The following is a 19,501-nucleotide window of genomic DNA, read 5'->3' as shown; positions in this document are numbered from 1 at the left end:
TTACACAAAGCTAACTGTACTAAATACATGAGAGCAGCAAAGACGCTCTAAATATATTATTATCTTTGTCACAAATAACACAACCCAAGTTAATAAAATACAATATTTGGCTTTTATTAATGGTGGTGTAATTTAATTGGTTCTTAAGACGTAAAAGTAATATTAAGTTCCTTATGTAAATAATACAGGGTTATTCATAAAGAAGGAGCAGATTTAAAATATTTATTTCTAATGAACGAAAGTAGATAGAGACACACACAATACATCACGGGATAGAGGAAAGTTCAATGGTTTATTTTATGCATTCAAAACAAGCATCATTTGTTATGCAACAAACATCGAATCTGTAGTTCACTTCTTGCCGCACACGAATTATTGAACTCACTGCTATAACAATTTGATCTCGCAGATCTTGAAGAGTAGCAGGCATAGATGGCACACACATGCTATCTTTTACGTACCTCCACACACAAAAATGGCAAGGGATAATAAGATCTGGTGATCTTGGACGCCACTTACTATGTACAAGATCATGCTACCCCATCTTCCAATCAATCGTCCTGGAATTGTGTAATTCAGATACTGCCGTACCTCGTGGTGGAAGTGAGGTGGAGCACGATTTTGCTCAACGATACAATCATCCCGATCTTACTAAATTTGGACTCATCCAGTCTTGAAGCATTTCCAGTTATGTAAGTTCAGTCACAGTTTTCTTCGTAAAAAAGAAAGGGCAATAAACTTTGTTGACGGAAATGGCAAACACATTCAGCTCTGGATAAAAATGAAATGAAAGTTTTACGTCCCACGGTTATGCCGGTTAGGCTAAAGGAGACGGTGATTATGAGAGATGAGTGAAATGATGGAATGAAGAAAGAGGGAGGAAACAGGAGAACCCCAAGAAAACCCACGAGCAGTGTTTGTCCACCACAAAGTCCACATGGCGCGACCTGGGATCGAACCAGGGACCCCAAGCACCGGAGGTGAACTCTCTACCACGGAGCCACCGCGGCCCCTTCAGCTCTGGAGAATCTCTAGCGGACATCTCTGGAGGATGTTCGATAACAATGCCGGGATTTTCAATACCCTAAATTTTGACATTGTGGCGATTCGCTTTACCAGAGATATGAGATGTTGATACATTAGGAAAAAAACACTCTCTCACAAAAAGTATCATCTTCCAAATCTTGCAAAATTTTAACTTTTTTTTTAGTATCTCCCCCAACTGGTTTCATGGTTCCAGAACCGAATATCTTGTTTCTGTCTAAATTGTAATAAAGGTAGAAAACAACGAACCCTGCGGAACTTCTAACCTCCTTTGCTCGCTCAGCTATATTTTGTGACGTAAATAACACTGAGATCTTATATGTGCAACATTGGGGGAGAAACTAAATATCAGCCAATGTTTATAATAGGCGACTTTTGGTTGAGCTTAGAACGAAATGCATGCTGCACTGCAACAATGTACTCACTCTTTGCATACTGCAGTATACAAAAGACTTCTCTTGGGGAGATGCCATTTTCTCGTAAACAAACACAGCGCTGTAGGCACTCAATGGAACTAATACTTACGTGAGGGTTTAAAACTTTGAACTTTCGTCTATCCAGTGAAGCATCGTATCTCTCTCTATCTATTTGTCATTCATTAGAAATACACATTTTCAATCTTCTTCTTTTTGAATAACCCCGTATTTACAAGTATAATTAATTATTAATTGATACGACCGGATCCGCAGGATCTGTTGACAGTATATACAAATTTTCATATGTTAAAACACCCACAAGACATAAGTCTGCGAACGGTTTTGAGTACTCCTTTCTCCTGTGTACGTACAAAAAAAAAAACTGGTTCCATTGGTAACACAAAAGATATTTTTCATAGCAACTTTACTCTCCAAGACTTATTATATCACATTTACATGCTAGCATTTTCTATTTTGGTGTGGAAGAAGAGGATGCATTATCTTAAGGGGACAGACTATTAAAAATTTTTCAAAAGCTAATAATTTTTCTTTTGCCCGTTTTTCGTAAGTGAAGAAAGATAATGAAATGTAACTTGTCACAATAAAAAATAATGCTATTCTACACCCGAAAATACAAATCGGAAGAATTTTCAGTGTTGCCATCCATAGAAATTAGTGTGACCAGAATTTGAATTACCCAAAAATCTAGGTTAAAGCAGCGACTAGAAAAATGAACTCAACGGTAATTGATGACTTACCATGCTGTCTTTGTTCCTTGTTAACTACTTTTCAAATAATGTCAGAATTTATTTTGTAATAATTTATATAAGCTATTACAAAATAAACACAATTATTATTTAACTGGTCTTTTTGACTTGGGATCGTACTCAAAGACTCACGTCTTGCCACCAATAACCATGTAATCTTAAAAAAAAAAAAAAAGTCACAGCGGTCCAATATTTCACGCGAGATTGCCGCACAAGCAGTCTTCTGATGTTCCATCATCATCTTAGGAACCATCTTGGCACACACCTTTCAATCGCTAAATCTTCTGTAAGAATGCAATGCACTGTGGTTTTCGGAATATTCCACTTTTCTGCTAACAGTCTGACATTCAGGGGTCGATCGGAATTGATCATGTCTCTCACGTTTTGCACGTTTACGTTGCAATACATCGTTGACGGATGTCTAGGGCGTTACGTGTCGTCAACCTTCTTTCCGCCCTCCCGAAACATTTTGTGCTAGCGAAAAAGCATCCTGTAAACATCATTTATCGTGATCATGGCCTCTGAACCCGATTTCCGAGTCTCGCTGCTCCATTCAAAATAGCACTGTGAAGTCGAACAATGGTTCAGTCTAGGTGCGATCCACAGACGTGCCTCGCGTTGCCTTCCGAAGACCCACCACCACCTTTCCCGCCACAATTCGCCCCAACTATATTATTCTACTATCGCGTTCGTTAAGTTTCTAGCAGACAATTTATATGTATATCATTAATAGTTATGTGTATCACACTGAATAGATTCTGTTTTAAATAAATGCATTTCATGTTGATCCGAGCTCATTACTGCGCCGGTATTGTGCACAACAAAACAATTATTATAACTGGAAAACTCTCGAGTAAAATATGCATGCATACTTACATATAACGGTTTCAGTCTTTTCTCCGCACATTTGAGAATCACTGATAGTGTCCTTCACTTGACTAATGACATCTCCAAGAAGGAAGCCCTCCTGCAAAAGCAACACAACATTATAATCACAATCAATAAATTTTGCAACTATTTATTTAATCCCAGATATAAAAAGCACCATACATGACATCCAAAATATAAACTTGCATTCACTATTTCATATCTTGGAAACGCTTTTAAGCGTCAAAGGTGCATAATACAAGTAAGAGATTGGGATTTGAGTTCCTGCCACTCCAGCGTCCAGATTTCTCATGTTATTTACATATGGTCACGTTGTTTCTCACAAATATTAATAAAGTTGTTTCGCTCCATTACCTTTGCGTACTACCGTGACAGACATTTTTCATATACATTCCCTCTATACCGCATATATAAATTTCGTACCTTATACGCACAGGTTGAAAAGAAACGTGTATTATTTGGTCTAGGAATTAATTCGTGCGGTTGGTACGCACACATTGAAGCTGTAGTACAAACACAAAATACATAAATACCTTAAGAAAAATATTGTCCATCGCTAGCCACCACTTTCGCCCATCTGTCAGGCAATGTACGGATTCCGTGGCGAAAGAAGTCCTCATCCTTGGAAGCGATCCAGTCAGAGACCCATGTTTCGATATCTTCTGAAGAAGTAAACCGCTGTCCAATCAAATCGTTGTTCATGCAATCGAACAAGTAGTAGTCCGAAGGAGCAACGTCTGGTGAATACGGCGGGTGGGGTAAAACTTCCCATCCGACATTTTCTAAATAGGTTTTGACCGATTTTGCGACATGTGGGCGAGCGTTATCATGTTGAACAATAAGTTTATCATGTCTGTTTTCCCATTCTGGTCGTGTTCTGGCCAGAGCTTGCTTCAAACGCATTAATTGTCGTCGATAACGTTCTCCATTCATAGTTTCACCCGGTTGCAGCAGCTCATAGTACACCACACCTTTCATATCCCACCATATGCACAGCATAACCTTTGCACAGTGAATATCTCGTTTTGGTTGTGATGGACCTGGTTCACCTGGTTTCACCCAGGCCTTTTTTCGTTTAGGGTTCTCGTAATGGATCCACTTCTCATCACCCGTAATAATTCGATGCAGAAACCCCTTTCTGCTCTGTCGTTGAAGCAGCAATTCGCAAATGGTTTTTCGTCTTTCAACGTCTCTGTCTTTCAAGCGTTTGGAGACTGTTGTTTGATCAACGCCTAATGCTGCTGCAAGTTGTTCCTGCGTTTGACACGAATCCTGCTCGAGCAATGCTGTCAATTCTTAGTCTTGAAATTTTTTTGGCTGTCCAGCTCGCTCTTGGTCTGCCAAGCCGAAATCACCACTTCTAAACCGTGCAAACCACTTCTGACACGTTCGCTCAGCTAGAGCATGGTCACCATACACTTCCACCAAAATACGATGACTTTCAGTCGCACTTTTCTGCATGTTAAAGTAATGCAGCAGGACACCCCGCAAAAACACTTTATCAGGCACAAATTGCGCCATGTTCACTTAACTACAAACTGGTGTTGTTGACGCTTTAATCCACTGCCCTATACTACGAACGATACGCGATGACAGGGGTTTGCAACACATGTGTGGATACACGGAACTGTGGGACGCTCCGTTCGTTGCGCCATCTCCTGTCCACCCGCACGAATTAATTCCTAGACCAAATAACAAAATTTCCTCCTCTCTGGACTGAATTCTATAATTAAAAAAAAAAAAAAAGGAAGATATAGAAACTCTTCCTTTTATATTCTTTTTACCATTCCTGCATGTTTACAAGAGGGAATTACGATGACAGTAGAAAATAAAAATGGGAAGGTAGTCAGCGAGAGAAGTGAAGTCATAGGAAAGTAGAAAGAATATGTTGAAGACTTATGTAAGAGTAGGGATAGACCGTATAGCCTAAATGCTAAAGCAGAAAATGTAGTAGGCGAGGATGATAAAGGGTTTAGGATTCTTCGAGGTGAGTTTGAAAAGGCTATATCCGAGATTAGGAATGAAAACGCAACTAGGATAGATAATATACCAATCAAATTCATTAAAAATAGGGAGACAAGCGCAAGAAAGAATTGTTCCTACCCTGCAATGAAATATATGAAATAGGAGTGGCCAAAAGACTTCCTGAAGACGATCATGATATCGATGGCTAAGAAATCGAATTCGAAGAGATGTGAGGATTATGGAAGTATTAGTCTCATATCTCATGCAGCTAAAACTCTGCTCCGAATACGGAACTAAAAGTTTGTATGGCACTGCATTTTTAAGACATGTTCACTAGGCGACATCAGAATTCAAGAACAGCTTGCATCATGATACGAGGTATCAAATTAAATGTCTTCGTAAGGCCCCGTTACACGCTAACATTTTGTGTCACACACTCAAGTCGCATCGCGTAGAAGGAACATGTGAACAGTGAATGTCACACTTAATACCACACTTCCTAAAGTATAAGTAACACTGTCCTTAATGTATCATTTAATCTTTTAATGGTTAATGGTTGAATCATTTAATAGTTACTGTCGTATTAAAAACCTTAGTACTTCTAAGTTCCATATTTTTATCTATGAAGTTAAATAGTTTTGAATGAAATCCAACCAGAATGAAATTCAGAATATTTAAAATGAAATAATGAAACATTAGCATAGTAGAAACAGAAACTCTATCAAATCTTAATCTAAAGATGACACACGATGTAAAGTACCAACCAAAAGTAATCACCATGGGCCAAATCAAATGCTGAAAGAGAAGTAATGATTAGAACAATGATTCGCACATAAATCAAATTCAAAGGCTTCGATAGTAAGACTATTCATGGCTTTGGATTAATTGTTTTAACAAAAGAGACACTGACCAAAGCTTAATTTAAAATAAAGTTTTAAGCTTTGGTCAGTGTCTCTTTTGTTAAATCAAAGGCTTCATTTACCAAATAAAAATTTCGAAATAATATAAAATACCATACTGAATTTTTTCTACACAGTCCATCTATTAATCTTTCATACTTTCATGGCATAACAAAATTTTGAATTCACTCTTTGATATAACAGATACACATAGTTTGGCGTTTTTCGTAAGAAAATATACAAACATTTTTCCAAACCACACAGATGTAACAAGTATAAAGCAGAATTAGAGTAAGCAAATAAGAAAATAGATCCAGGAACTTAAGTTAAATACACATTAATATTTTATGAATTTAACACAGGTACTGAACTTTATGAATTTATGAATATATATAATGTATTTTATTCATAGTAAATAGTAAATAATACGTGTAACTTTGAGAACTTCTGTCAGATATCAGAGCAACTTCACGTAGTATTTACAAAATGAGATTACGTTGACTAAAATTGGATATTGAAGAAATATTTAGGTTTCTATATGCAAGTTGATGCTTTTTGTTATTCTACACCATGTTATTAATACTTTCAGCACTAAAAGTGAGTTCGTGATCACGCACTTGACGGGCAAAACATATACGTCACCAATCCACGCTCCGGTCTGATAATAATCAACAGAGCGGAGGCTATTGAAAAAGAGCATTAAAATCATCACTTCGATATTATTTTTACCAGCATCGCAGAGGCTGAGTAACGTTAGCTGAACACCTTATTTTCAGATTACAACAATAGATTCTATTAGCGAAGAAGTCATCATTTTAAATTTAGTGACATTGAATCTAGTCAGCTAATTGCTGTGAGGTCATTGACTACTATACTTGACGACATTTAACGATATAATAAAGTACTCTAAATCATTAATATCACATATAGAATCATAGCAACGTATTTATGTAACAGTTAGTAACAGATAGCAAACATCTATATATGAAACAGATATATATATATGAAACATCGGAATTCACGATAATGATTTTAGAAATCATTAAAAGCAAAATTTTTGAACTCTTTGACTGAAAAATAATAATCAAAGTCTTAATAACTAGCTTTAGAACTAAAATATGGTTCAGTTAAAGTAACATACTACGCAAGTGGGACGTCAAACAAAAATAAATAAATAAATAAATAAAAAACGAACGTTAATACTTATGTTAACATCAGATGGCAGGTATAAAACGTGGATATGCTCTCTAGATTCAATTTCATTAACTATGAAAAATACAACCCTGTTCCCATTTCCCGATTTACGAGTGCCTTTAGTTTTAGTCTGTTTACGTACTGTTTTCAGCAGAGTTGGCTGGTTTAAAGCATTTAAACTAGGTGCTTTCTTCACACACACAATACAGTTGAAACTAACAATAATACATTTACCGGGTAAAAGCAAAAATGCCACAAATCGTGTGAAATTCATGGTGGCATTTCAACATATCTCAAGCAATCTGTATCCTTTCACATATATTTCAAACCCAGGAAACATGAATGTAAGTGATTTATTAAAACCAAAAAATATTTTCTGTATATGTATATATATGCATGGTACAGCAATAGTGAACTCAAATGGTTTCTATCTTTATTCACTTGATTTATTGACACGCAAATTCAATCAAAATTAAGTCGCTGTATTTCTGACTCAGTGAACTAACTTGGACTAATAATAGTAATGAATGGAGGAAACACCACACTTTTTACAATCAATTTCTCTATAGGTGTGAATTCAATGATACAGAAACAGTGAAAAAAAAGTGAATGAAAAAAAGTAACCGTGACCTAAACCCGGGGTCTTCGGTATGCCGTGCTGATGCGATCATACCAAATCTGCTCCTTAAACAGTCATACACCCTCTCACTCTTCAAGACGGTGTTCCTTCACTTAGAATTTGAACTCACGCCTACAGAAGAATTTGTTAAAAATCGGTTGATTACTTCATTCACAGATATAATAATAATACAACCGTCAGAAGTGTTCTGAATATGGGTAGCGGATTGTCCAAGCACAACAGGAAGCTGTGGTACAAACAATTTGATCTGAGTGAAACAACACAGGTTTGAAGAAAGAGAAGGTGTATGGATGTTCACGGAACGGACTGGGCAGGGTAATGGTTAATGCATCAGAACGGAACCAAAGATACCGAGTTGAGATATGGTCCAGTCATGTGCTGTTCACTCTGTGTAACTTCGACTAAATTAAATCATCTGTCCTCTGTAGTCTTTTGGCATTATTCATTTGCTTTAATAATGTATATAAGCATGGCCCTGTACAGTAATTGATTTCACTTGTGTAATTATGTACCGTAATTGCGGGCTACTTGGACCCATACCAAAAACTCGTATAAAGTCCCGTATGCAATGCAATAATGAGTGAGTTCAGAGTTAGATCTGTTAGATGGGATCATAATGCAGACGTACACACATTGAAACTAGTTCTGTGGTAGGCTACGATTGAGCAGCATTGGTGAGCAGCATCGTTGACGAAAAGCGTGTATTTATTGACCGCCAAACTTTTATGTGTGGACACTATTTGCAAGGAAGTGAAACCAATGCTAAGTAAACACCTAAGTAGTTACATATAGGCTAATGAAACTGACATGGTAAACTTTCTCATATACAATAAGATATGTGCGTAATTGCATTATTTATGAAGTGTGTACATATGACCTGGAAAACACTGATATTTTGTCCCACCACATCTTTTGTTATCTTTATCCCACCCCATCCTTTGTTATCTTTAACAATGAAAAATAAAAGTCTGTTGTCACGTGTCACACAAGAAAGGACTTTTCATTGTTTCCTTAAGGATACCGGTACAAAATTGTCCATCAATATACAAGATTGCCTGCAGGTCGAAAATATGCTGATTTTTCATAACAGCTTGAAGAATGTTTACCAGCAATTCAGTCGGGGAAAATGTCGCAAAAAGAAACGGAAGCTCACTTCAAGATTAGTCGTTCCACCATAGAAAGAAGATTAAAGAACAGGTCAAGGCAGAATCCGGGCCATCTGAAAGTATTCACTGAAGAAGAAGAATTAGCCTTCGCTAGTCATCTTGATAAAGTTTGTGATTTCGGATTCCTCGTTAATTAACTTGATTTCAGATTTATTGTGAAGTCCTATTTAGCCATACATGGGAGAACTGTCATTGCTTTCTAAGACAATCTTCCCAGTCGAGATTGGGTGAAGTTATTTTAGAAACTGCACCTCCAGTCAACGACTAGATTCTGATAATATAGATGGGCTCGTGCAGCTGTAGAAGAAAACGTAATCAGTTATTACAGTCTTTATATTTGATAGTACCTCTTAACATGTTCTCTTTATGGTTTGCAGTAAATAAAAAATGTTGTTCTTGGAACACCTACGTCCTACTTAGTCTCAGAGCAGATTTCAATGGTTTTCTGTAGGAAAATATGGGGGTGGGTTCAAGTAGCCCGAACGCGAGTATTACTTGGACCCAATTTTTACAATAATCGCCTGTGCTTTGTTTTCAATATATGTAACTAAAACTGTACTCGATATGTACAATAAAGCCTGTAGTTCAACTTAATATGGGTTATGACAATAATTTCGGAGTTTTCGTGGATGAAAACAGGCCGAAAGAACGAATTTATTGCAAAATTGGGTCCAAGTAGCTCGCATCTACGGTATCTTTTAGTTCCTCTATAGCGGCTCTTAAGGTATTATAAGTATGCAGAATCAGTACAACGTGAATTTCTACAGATGTCGTCCGTGGATGAGTCATTACACTCGTCACTTTTGTACTTAAGGGATCCTGCCTTCGAGTTCATGTGGAGAACAATTACTCTCGGGTGCAAACCAAATAGTGGCTCGCATCCCACTTTAAACTTTAGGTCCCGCTAGTCATAACCCCGTTAAGATCAAACTCATTTCTATACATATGCAGTGTAAATAAAGTTGTACTATTTAAATCAAAAAAAAGATTTAAATAAAAAGTTCTAAGAAGACATGGCTTTTGCCACTTTTAATTTTTTTAGTATGGTTTTTGCCATCCCTGGCTCTTAGAAAGCAGGGTTTGAAAAAACCCGGGTATTTTTGAAAAAACCCAACTCACCTGGGCCCATGTGGGTTTTTTCGGGTATTTTCGGGTTTTATTGGTTTTTTTCGAAATATTTCAATCTCTTTGGGGTAAAAATGTTAAAATATGATTTACATTTCATGAGTGTCATTGTCACAACTTGCAACAACTTTCTATTCACTGCTCTTTTGAAAACAATGCCGCCATTTTGAAATTTTATATTGGATCGCCGAGAAAATCTATACAGCAAATTTTGAATGTTTTGTGCTTCTACCCTCAAAATATCAACTTAAACAAGTTCGAAAATTGCACCTTGTAGCATGGACACCCGCTATTTTGAAAAATGGAGGCAATTTTGAAATTTTATGCCGCCAAAATATATACAGCTAATTTAGTCTCTCGTGGTTCTACTTTGAAAATTTCAACTTGGAAGACCTAAAATTGCGCTTTGTAGCGTGGATATCAGCAGCGGCGCAAATATGTCTTCAACATTAGGGGGACGGGTAAGATGGTATATATATATATATATATATATATATATATATATATATATATATATATATATATGCGATGTACAAAATATTTATGAAGGCGAAAAACAATGCTGAGGAGGATTACCCATGTCGGTCCAGGCCTCTCCACAGGGGACATAAAATATGGCGACATTATTATTGCTTTATAACTTTAAAATCCGACCGGTAACATTGAAAACTGTTTACAAGGGATGATCCAAATATGATCATTCCCTGTAAACAGTTTTCAATGTTGCCAGTCTGATTTTAAAGTTGTAAAGCAATAATAATATCGTCATATTTTATGTCCCCTGTGTGGGACTCCGGGACAACATGGGTAGGGGAGCAGAGTTGTCTTCAACATTGGGAGGCGGTCAGATTTGAGGCTTATTCTGGGAGGTGTCAATTTCATCTCACTTTTCTTTGTGAGAGTTGGACACAAATCATCACATTTCTTCCTAAAAGACACATTTCCAATCGGATTATTGAGGAGGACAGTTCCAAGATTGTAGGGATATGTCCCCATCAGCCCCCCGGGATTTTCGCCAGTGGATATCAGCTATTTTTTTTTAAAAAAAAAGCGCGTCATTTTGTAATTTTACGTTGGTATGCTGCCAAAATCTATACAGAAAATTTAGTGTCTCTGCTTTGTATCCTGAAAATTTAAAAAACCGAAAGTTGAACACTGTGTGGTAAAGGCAGACAAATTAACAAATGTAGATCGAGTCGTCCTAGGAGCCTCGGTGACGTTCGCCAAATATGAATACCAAATAGCTATATTAATTTAAAACAAAGACATAATTCATCAAAATGTCTTAAATATTTTTCAACGTAAAATAAATGGTCTTATTGTTGAAGTTCACTTTCGATGCTTTGCGCATTCAATTACGGGAATTACCCGGGCACTTGTTGCAAGACCGTTCTTTTCCGAAAATTAATTTAAAACAATTAACAAAAATAGGCCTATAATTTATATTTTATAAAGTAAATGTTTCAAAATGTCTAAAATGAAATGAAATATCCTCCAGCGTAAAATAAATAGATTTATTGTTGAAGTATTCACTTTCGATGCTTTGTGGGTTCAATTGCGGGAATTTCACGTACACTTCTTTCACGACGGGTTTTCCCTGAAAATGCAGCTTGCTTTACTGTACATCGAAACTTCCATTAATACTGAAGTTTGAATGCAGCACTTGAAATAGTAAGCGTTACGTTGTCTTCGGAGCTCCGAGCATTAAGCTTCTTAATTTTGACAAGAATTTCTACGTTATTTCTAGTGTTGATTCTACAGAATGCTTATTTGAAGGCTAGCAACAAATGACTGAACTTAATTGTTGTTGGAAAACCAAATTTTACTTAATACTTTTGTTACCATCAAAGGTTAGAAATAATACTAATAGTTTTACTAATGTATTTACATATTTACTGTTAGTACCGGCACCTATGACCTTAAACCCGTCAACGTATGAGGGATAACGTCCCTCGGCGGCGCCGAGTCAGTTAAAACACACTATTCACGGAAAGTATTTTCTAAAATACACAATCGCTTACTTTACTTCAAATAGGCTATAAGCATAATCCGCACATTAATTTGTTCTACAATAATCTCAAGCTAAGATGAGGTTTTTAATTTATTTATTCATTCATTCAGTGCATTTAGAGCTTTATAAAGGTCTTATGTTGAATATTGTTGTCTATCTTAACATCTTAACATGAAAGCATATAATTCGCCCAAAGAAAGTTTAAAATCTGATAAAAATAACTTTCAATGTGATCACCTTAGTTGTACCAATAATACACTAGCAAAAAAGTAAAAAATCCAGGTGGGTTTTAAGATGGGTTTTTTCAGGTGGGTCCAACCCGAAAAAATCCGGTGGGTTTTTTCGGGCTGGGCCCACTTGGGCAAACCCTGTTAGAAAGGGAAAGAAGTATTCCAATAGATTGAAAATTGAATGTCCAAAGGCTGTAATGTCTTCTAATCTAACAATGAAAATGTTCACTGTTTCAGCAATCCTGTTTATCATTTTACCTTATCTGTTTGTAACGCTATGCTTGTTCATGGTTCTATATACTTATGTATAATTGCAAGTGTTTGCGGTACATCAAGTTTACGGTACCTTTTATGGAAATGTTAATTTAAGTATTGGTCAAGTACTTTTGTTGTTGTATTTTTCTTGTTTGCGGTGTGATCAATTATAAATTTTTGAATCATGAATGTTCGTCTTTGCGGACTTTAAGTACTACTACTGTGTACGATTGGTTATCGTTTTGTCGTGAAGTTTGTTTAGAAACTGGTGAAAGAACCTAGTGTGTTGATTGGTGGATCGAATCTTCATGTTGAAATCGATGAACCTTTATTTGGTAGACGTTAATTTAATGCCGCCCGTGTATGACGTAAACAGACTTGGATTGTTGGTAGTATTTGCAGAGACAGTGACGATATTTTTTTGAATGAATGTGTTACGCTATGCCAAGTATCCACAGTCTGTTGTGTTAACTGATCACTGGAAAGGTTATAATGCATTTGAGAAAGAAATATGGATGCATTTAACTGTTAATGAGCCTTTGAATCTTGTTGATCCTTCTAGTGGTGTTCATACTAAAAATGTTGAAAATTTGTGATTCCATTTGAAACGGAAATTGGTATTTACTCATAGGTGGGTCAATCCAAATGAAATCGACTAATGATGGTTGCTGACAAAATTTGGTTTTTGATTAATTTTTCATTTAAGTTTGTACCATATTCTGGGATTGAAAACGGGTATTCATTTATTTTTTGGCCGCGCAGGTTTTGTCGTACCGGCCATTTTGTATAGGCGCCTGAGCGTATTTTGAACTTTTCAGAGGATTCCGATAAACGCTGTAACTTTTTAGGTTTTAAAGACAATGAGTTCAAACCAAAACCTATGAAGGATAATGGAATGAATAACATTCTGTGTTCTGTGGACATTGAGACGTACTTTAGAACGTCGGGGAAAAAAGCTCTGAACATTGATATTGGAAACCTAAAAATGTCCGTTTGGAATGTACACTCATGTCCAAAATGATTGTCGCATATCTATAACTGTCTTCCTGTAAGAATATGAATTCAGAATGATTTTGCAGAGCACTTTTAATACTGATACTATGTGTATAATCGAGAAATGTATATTTGTGGTAAATTTCATAGGAAAAGAATTATAAATACGAAAATTAGAATGAGTAAAACAAAATGTTGCTAAATGGACAAAAAAGTTTTATTTTCGTCCTAGTTCTTATTCACTGCTCTTTTGACATGAAATTTGTCACATACATGTCTTTGCCGATTATACACATACTAACATTGTCAGAAATACAGGACGAATTTGTTATCAAATTATATTCCTACAACAACATATTTATAGACATGCGACAATAATTTTGGACATGAGTGTACATTTTGAAACGAAATAAATGAGACTCACCTTCAATTCTTTGTCTACATAGAGACTAGATAATAGACAACATTCCAAACAAGTTTCAGATCTGAGAACCATATACTTGATTTTTGGAAATTTTTAAACATTGTGAATTTTCGAAAATCGTGTATTTTCACCATCAAAATATCTCAGGAAGAACGAAGTGAAAAATCTGAAATCTGCACATAATACACGATAGTTTTGCAGTAACAAGTGGGTAAAATTGCATCACTGAGACTTGAGTGGTTTCTGAGTTAAGTTTTATCTTTACTGGGACTTAATATCATGAAGAGTCATGAGGCGTGGATATAAACTTTGTAGCAAAAGACAAAACAACACGACAGTAATGTTAAACTGGTAAAATGTGCACAATTTATGAATCATATGTTGTACAAAAAACGTCGTTCTGCCTATAGTGCTGCTGTTAAAGACATCAGTGAGGTAAACAGTTGACTAATTTGTGTACAGAGTCTGGCACTGATATTGAAAGTACGACCTGTAGGAATTGTGAACTTTGTGGGTGTGAGTTTCCGGAGAACCTTAGTGACTGGCACCCACACCTTGTCATTCGTAGGTAGTTTAAAAGAGGTCCTTGAGCCATGGGGATGGAAAAAGTGAACATGAAGATTGTCCTGACTGATGTCTTCGATTCTCCCAATCCGCCATTTCTCGTCGTAAATACAGACTAGAGTATCATTAGGTGCAAATGACAACATGCTATGTTCTGTAAGTACTTAAGCACTGCAATCAGTAAATTCATCTGGTTGTGACAATTCATAACATCTGATTTGCGTTTGCGTCAGAGGTACAAATCTATATGATTTGGTATTGATAATTCTTTTGCAAGTAGCAAATCTCGAACTTCTTGCTGTTTAACTGCACTTCTGATGAAACATAGATAAATTGAATGCCTTAGATACTATCAAACAAAATCTGATCATCTGTTCAAATTTCGAATTTCACATCATTGCAACAACTTACAACTCAGAAACTACTTAAGTCTCAGTGATGCAATTTTATCCACGTGTTACTGCCGTACTATAGACTATTTTGTGCATATTTGGGATTTTTCACTTTCGTCCTTCCTGAGATAATTGATAGTGTAAATACACGATTTTCGAAAATTCGCAATGCTTAAAAGTTTCCAAAAAATCAAGTATATGGTTCTCAGATATGAAACTTCTTTGGGACGTTGTCTATTAGTCTCTATGTAGACAAAAAATTGAAGGTGAGTCTCATTTATTTCGTTTCAAAATATACATTCCAAAACGGTCATTTTTTAGGTTTCCAACATCAATGTTCAGAGCTTTTTCCCCGACGTTCTAAAGTACGTCACAACGTCCACAGAGCACAGAATGTTCATTCCATTATTTTTCATATGGTTTTGAACTCATTATCTCTAAAACCTAAAAAGTTACAGCGTTTAACGGAATCCTCTGAAAAGTGCAAAATACGCACACGCGCCTACACAAAATGGCCGCTAAAAAGCAAAACCTGCGCGGCTAAAAAATAAATAAATAAATAAATAAAACTTGTCAGCAATCTTTGTCCTGGAAATTGGAAGATTCCATTTGGATTGCCCCAGGTTTGAGAACCTGATATTGCATTTTTCTTGGTATTTGTGGAGGCGTAAATTTGGTGCGGATGGTTCTCTCGGTGAATGGCACTTTTTTTTTTTGTCATGTCATACGCAACTGTTGTATCATTAATGGCGTTTTTTAATTTATTTATTTATTTATTTTTATTTTTTTATTTATTTATTTTATTTATTTATTTATTTTATTTTATTTTTTTTTGTTATTCTGTAGAAGTACTATGTATTTTAATTTAGGTTAGGGTGGTTTAGATTTGTTTCTGGTATTTATAATTCGTGGCGCTGTTTGCTCCTGCTAGTCTGTTTGTTACCTTAGGAGTGGACAATATTAACAGGGATTCCGTTATGGGAATAATGCAACTGTATTTTTAGGTGCATTACTCCCATGATCGGTGTGTTCTGGTTGCTCAGATGGTGTGGTGAGTGATTTGGTCACTGCTCCGATGAATTGATTCGTTCTTAGACACTGCTGCGGGAACCGGTTCTTGTCAATGCCTTACCTAAAGTAAATTTGCCAATAAGTGTTCAAACGTTACAATTCATCCCCTCGAATTTTCTTGGCACCTGCCTACCAACTGTGTACAGACGTATACGCCATAAACAATGCACTAGAGGATTAATGAATTAGCATTTCGTGTCCCTTTCGGTAATGGGGCTATAAAACGTGAACATACACTTAACGTGAAATCCGAACCACATAATCTCCCGCCAGAAATCGAACAAGGGGTTTTTACGAGAAACTAGGGGATAACTTCGTGATCTATCGTGAACTTAGGGGAAACAGGGTGTAGACAAGACCATTAGCGTGCGGAAGCGACGGAGTAATATTTACAGCAAGATTTTTCTTTGACTCGGACAGTGACTTCAATTGGTGACTTATAGGTTCAGTCACTTCCTGGAACTGTTTGTGCCTCAGTCCTTTGTGGAACTGTTTGTGCCTTTGGTGCGATATCTTTGGTTGTAAGACAGATTGGTGGTACTTCATATCTTCTCCACTAGGTGTCTATCTACAGTTATATAGCAGTTTGTTATGGCAATGTCACCTGTTCTATTCTATCTGCTTGTAGTCGGTGTGTGTCAGCTGTTAGGTTTGTGCGATTGTGAAATACGTGGAAGCGCGTAATTCATTTTTCGTTTTATGTCTAATATAGGTAGCAAATGAGATTGAAAACTGTTTAATGAATTTGATACACATAATTTGAACTGTATTTTTTGAATAAGTTTTTATACGATTCGGATATTAATTGTTATCGTTTTGCAGCATTGCGTAGTTTAATCGAGTCAGAGAAAACCTGTGATGGTTGTGGTCCAAGGCTGAAGCTATTTGCGACGTATGATAAAGTAGACGTTTATTGGTTTTTCTTGTTTGTAATGACAGGAATTGTGCTCGCTTTAATAAATCGACGTCTGTGCGGAAGGGAACATTTTTCAGTAATGTGAACTTAAGTATTGGACTACTGTTGTTCTTGTCTTATTTTATCATGTGAGGTATCAGTAACTATGAGTACACGCATCTGAAACGAAATTTAGTGTCAACTCATCGTTCAGAAAACCTCATATTACATTTTTCATGGTATTTATGCTGTAGTACATTTGTTGATGGTTTGTCACTTGGACAGCGATATTTTCAAATTTTACGCCATGTTGAGTGTATTAGCGGTTGCAAGGCGCACCTTGCTGGTTTAATTTTTTTATATATATATACTATGTAGATTTTAACTTGTTAAATTAATATGGAATAGATTTATTAAATATACCAGGCCTGGTCTTAAATTATAGGTGTACATAATTAATCAATATATATGTTTAGTAATATTATATCTAGTAAACTGTGTATTTAACTTGTAAATTGTTGTATTTTAATTAACTTTTCTTTAGGTTGGAAACACTTCTCTCTGGGGCTGCCGAAGCGAATTTTTTTTCTTCTTCTTTCTTCAAGAGGAACTTTTGGTTCCCCGCACCCCGCGAGTTGCCCCTTAGTTTGTCTTTTCGAGAACGGCTATAAATACGGACGGGAATTGTGTATACTCTGTTCACTATCCTCTTATACAGTTTCAGAAACTCAAAGGCATGGTCCCTTTCCCCCAAAAACCGCAAAACAGCACTCAAATAACGTCAGCGGACAACTCTCCCGCTGGCAAAACCGATCCATCAATGCTTGTACGACGTTGCCTTATGTCTTTTCAAATTGTCAAGAAAGGGATGATCAGTGACTATTTTTCCTTCCTTTTTTCCTTTTTTTCGGTCATTTTTTTTAAATTCACAACACACTTTTCTTTTACTTTCCCGTAACTCAGATAAAGTAAACATTTTCCTGGAAACTAGAGCAATGTAACACAATAAGCATAAACGTCCACCTTGAGCACTGATTAAATACTATAGCAATAGAATATAAGCGTTATATAAATAGTAACTATTAACTGTAGCAAAACCTAAAGAACGTACTGTAATAGACGCACTCTCCAATTTTGATAAACACTGAAGCCTATTGTATAACACAGTTCGAATACTATTACCAATATAATAATAAATACGTCTGATATAGTGGTGTTCACGAGTCGACCGAGGAATAGGGTTTCCTTATCTAAATTTTGAAAGTCACATCTCGTCTCTCTTTTCGAAGAATTTTTTTTTTTTCTCTAGTTTCGATTATCGAAAAAGATGTCCTCGTCTCGTTTCATTTTGTAAATTCACATACAAAATTTATGACCTGATTTTTTTAGATTTTCAAACTATGCTATGCATGTGTCGGAAGTCTTAAAGAACGGGTTTGTCCGTCCGTTCGTCTGTCGTCAGTTATCACAGCCAAAACAATAGGAGATATCGAGATGCGGATTTTGCAATCGATTCAGCACCCCAGAAACAGGTCCTGTCTTCTCCATTAACCCTCTATTCAAACCAGAAGTAATTAAAAATAATTATTTCGGGTTTCAATGTTTATCGCCATAGAACAAAAATAGTAATAGACACCAAGGAACATTATTCTGCAATCGATTCATGGTCTCAGGAGTATTATTTATATATATAATCACAACCTGCAATCTATCGAAACCGGAAGTAGTTCAATCTATAGTACTTCTGGTTTCAATACTGATTTTCATAGAGCAAGAACTGGAAAAGATATTGAGAAGCACTTCTTTTGCAATCTATTCAGCGTCCCAAGAATAGTTCTACAGTATACCCTTCCTTAATCCTGTATTCAAACTGGAAATGATCCAAATTAACGATTTTTGGTTTCAACATTTCGCCACTGATCAGAAACAGTAAGGAATAGCGAGAACTGTTTTATATATATGGACTCAGGAACAGGTTCTTTCTTTCATATTATTCCTCTATTACATCCAGTAGTTGTAGATATAGCCGACTACTTCGAAGTTTTAAGTATTGTATTCGGATGATTTGGAAGTATTACATAGTTTCAACTGTGAAACAATATTCACTTGTCTTAATTTCATCTAGAAGTTACCAAAATCCTTAAGCGTAACGAGAGGTTCATGAAGGGAATGAAAAAAAAAAAAAAAACCTCAAACCATATTTATCATTGGAGTATAGGCTTAAGACTTGCGTATCTTTATAAAAATGATAAATGTTCTACACTGTGTTCGTACAATCATTCTATCAACTTATGATTTTATGTTATGATTCATGTATCAATAAGACAGAGTTTGAGAGCTAAGACTGGGATAAACTAGAGTTGCCCGCCAGACTCGTGGAACTTATCGATTCGTCTCGATTCTAGTCTCGAAAATGAGACGAGAATGGTCATTTTTCTAATATCGTCTCGAATTTAAAAGATATTTCTCATCTCGGGAACAACACTAGTCTAATACTATGTATCCTAACAATAAATTACGCTTAATTAGCCGTGTAGGAAAGACGTAGAATTAAAGCAACAC

At 36.0% G+C, this 19,501-nt stretch overlaps 1 protein-coding gene across 1 annotated transcript in view; it reads right to left on the bottom strand.

Annotated features, from left to right (window-relative positions):
• Positions 1-19,501, bottom strand: part of LOC145689383 (BRISC complex subunit Abraxas 2-like) — a 48,885-nt gene that overhangs the window by 23,936 nt on the left and 5,448 nt on the right. Inside the window, exon 2 of the mRNA XM_081763539.1 lies at positions 3,104-3,194. Within this exon, the coding sequence (XP_081619665.1) occupies positions 3,104-3,194 (91 nt within the window). The remainder of the gene's footprint in view (positions 1-3,103; positions 3,195-19,501) is intronic.

This window comes from Thermobia domestica, chromosome 1 (genome assembly GCF_964235325.1).
Source record: "Thermobia domestica chromosome 1, izTheDome1.hap1.1, whole genome shotgun sequence".
NCBI classification, from domain to species: domain Eukaryota; kingdom Metazoa; phylum Arthropoda; class Insecta; order Zygentoma; family Lepismatidae; genus Thermobia; species Thermobia domestica.
This window is presented reverse-complemented; position numbering and strand designations above follow the sequence as displayed.